We start from the raw sequence: 3,017 nt of genomic DNA, 5'->3' as shown, positions 1-3,017 counted from the left end.
AATGCAGGCAGCCATTTGATGAGATTTTCCAAAGTCCACACAGGTGTAGCTCCCCATTGCTTTCTAAAACGGCCCTCCTCCTCCTCCTCTGCCACCCATCCTTCCTCCTGTTCCTGGCTATGTGCTTCCCTGTTGTGTTGGTGCGTGTTTGACGTCAGGATGTTCAAGGCAACTGGAAGTTAATCCTGTGAAAAAAGGGACCAGTTTCCTCCTTGGAGCAGGCAGGACGTGAGGGATTAGGGATGCCTTTGGCGGCAGTTCGCTGTCAGACTGGTTTACCTGTGCGGAGGAAACCGCTCCCTAGCTACACATCTGGGCCAAAATAGTTTTAAAATTTTGTCTCTGGATCCCTGCAATGGGAACCGAGCTGCCTAACCTCGGCTTTCAGAAAAGCACTGGCACCACCGAGCGTAAAAACAAGTTGTTGCGATGACCTCGAAGGAATCGGTGCAGCCCGGTGCTCCGTGCGCCCACATCCTGCCCTCGCTGCCAGCAGTCATCTGACTCAGAGCGCGCCATGCCGACGCCGTCGGCTTGAAACCATTATCTCACCTGACAATCAGTGAAATGTTAAGCAAAATATCTCAGTGGCCTCCTCAGAGTGGAAAATTTAGAAATGCTAATGCCTTCCGAAGAGCCTGAGCCGGTGCTGGGTCCTCTTTGTCCCTCTGCCTGCTTTGTAAGTCAGCCTCAGCGGAAAGTATCGGTGACGGTTTACATCTCGGTTTTGTGCAAACCTTTGGCCGGTGTTCGCAAAGGGAACGGACAGGGCGCTGTGAATCTGTTGGGTATCGCAGCGTCTGAACCACACGCCTCTGCACACACGGGGAAACGGAGCACAGAGAGGTTCAGACACAGACACTGGGCTGGTCAAGTGAGCAGTTTCCCTTCAAGTCACTGGTTGATTATTGTGAAATGAAATAAACAGACTCTAGTAGCAAGGTAAATCCCTTTCAATCCTTCGTCCTGGGGAGAGTGAACACTAGAGATATATGTACATTGCTAAGCAGAAGAGGACCAGGGACCACACCTGACCTTTGATCATCCTGCCTCAGTTTTGGCCATCCCCAACTAGCTCTCCCCAAGACACTTTTGCTCCAGAGGTGCCTGGCACTGAGCAGCATGGCTGCAGGCTGACTAGCACCACACAGCCTCTGCCATTGAATAGCATGGACCCGGTCTAGATGTCCCATTGGGACCGTATGTATATCATTTTGCAATTCTGCATCTGCGGTACAAACTTCTGATTCTCGCTTTGAAATTTTCAGCAGCGAAGTAATAGAGGATGGGATCAAGGCAGCTGTTCATGGCAGCAAGGCAAAGAGCAACCACCAGTGCTTTGTGTATGGGCAAGTTGGCCTGGCTGCAGCTGCTGTGCACCAAATGGACAGTTCGCAGTATGTGATACGGCAGGAAACAGAGGAGGAAGAGGATGAGAGTGATGATGATGGTTGACAATGCCTTCTTGTGACAGACTGCCTTCTTGCACTGTGGAGTCCTGGACTTGAGCAACGCTTTGATTGCAAAGATGTAGCACACAATAATTATGCAAAATGGCAGAATGAAGCCCATGACAAGGACAAAGCTGTTCATCACGAGCAGCCTCTGCGTGCTGGAGGGATGGAGGTCCAAGCACTTGGCTGGATTACTGTACCCAGCAATTTCCTTGCTTAACAGAGGGCTGGAGGCCACCAGCACAAAGACCCATATGGCTGTGCATGTTATCCTGGCATACTTCATGTTGATTACTTTCCAGAGTTTGAAAGGGTAGACAATGGCTGCGAAACGAACCACACTGAGCACAGTGAGAAAATAAATGCTGCAGTACATGTTCATGTACAAGGTGTAAGTCATGATCCTGCAGAAAATATCACCAAATATCCAACGTGATCCCAACAGGAAATATGTGGCCCGAAAGGGCAAAGTGCTCACAAACATGAGATCTGAAACAGCCAAGTTCTGCATGTAAATGTTTACCAAGCTCTTCCTCTGCGAAGGCTGGAAGAAAACATAAATGGAGAGGCCATTTCCAACAGTACCCAGGAAGAAGATAAAGAGATACATGACAGGATAAATTGCTTGCTTGAAGCTGTCAATCGTACAGTTGAAGGAGCTGTTAGTGAAGTTGTCATCTCGTGCCATCTCAGAAATATTCATAGTCTAGGGCCAGGTTCTCCGTCTTTCTGCCAAAGTAAAAAGAAGTGGTGTGAGTGCCGGGTTAGATGCTGGGCAGGGAGTTCAGCTATTCAGGACTGTTTTGCTGAGGGCAGAAACTGCAAGATGCAGAGGGCAGTGGAAAGTAAAGGTTTGTTAATGAGTATTGTGGACATCATTACTTGTGATGTCCCAGTAAATACACATCTCGGGGCATAAGTTACCTCTAAACATTTTCAGTATTACAGCAGCTGGTTGTTGTCTCGACCTATGAAAGTGCTGCCTTTTAAAGGTGAGTGCTATGGGTGTGTTTTAATGGCAATTCTCTGATCTCCTCTGAGCAAAACAAGCCATCTTGCTGTCAGCCATTTTGTAGCAGGTGAGGTGTTGAGTCCCCAGTTACCTACCACGGAAATATCAAAACCTGATCAGAAAAGAAATCACTGTCCACTGGTAAGTCTGCGTTTCAAATTAGGATGAAAAGCCAAAAGAACTGAATTTGCCTTTTGGAACTAGTGAAATTTTTCCGGTATGTTGTTGGCAGCATGTCACTGAACTTTCCTGAGCAATACCAGAGGTATGTTGATATATGTCAGAATGTATAAACTAAGGACCTTTTGACTTTAAACACTGCGTAAATACTGTGCTAGTTATGCACGGTTCCTTTTTAATATCCCTCCTCCTTACACTGTATTTTTTCTTTATTGTAAATTTCTGATGGCTTTCTGTGTCTCTTTTTGTGGGGCCTTTGCTTCATTTGCCACTTTCTCAACCTCTTTTGTGCTCAACTGCTCTGCATCAGTCATCTGCACGCACCGCAGCTGCCAGGGCAGCCCGCGTTTGCAGCCCTAATGAAAATGGCC

The 3,017-nt window shown here is 47.6% G+C and overlaps 1 protein-coding gene across 1 annotated transcript; it reads right to left on the bottom strand.

The window, feature by feature from the left end:
- Window positions 1-1,209: 1,209 nt before the first annotated feature.
- CYSLTR2 (cysteinyl leukotriene receptor 2) lies at window positions 1,210-2,186 on the bottom strand (the record flags this gene model as incomplete). Its single annotated transcript, XM_082014639.1, has 1 exon — window positions 1,210-2,186. Exon 1 carries the CDS (start codon window positions 2,155-2,157, stop codon window positions 1,210-1,212), a length of 948 nt encoding a protein of 315 aa, XP_081870765.1. The 5' UTR covers window positions 2,158-2,186.
- Window positions 2,187-3,017: the final 831 nt, after the last annotated feature.

Source organism: Phaethon aethereus (genome assembly GCF_964289735.1).
Source record: "Phaethon aethereus genome assembly, chromosome: 1".
NCBI lineage: Eukaryota > Metazoa > Chordata > Aves > Phaethontiformes > Phaethontidae > Phaethon > Phaethon aethereus.
Note: the sequence above shows the minus strand (reverse complement) of the source record. Positions and strands in the feature narration are given on the sequence as shown.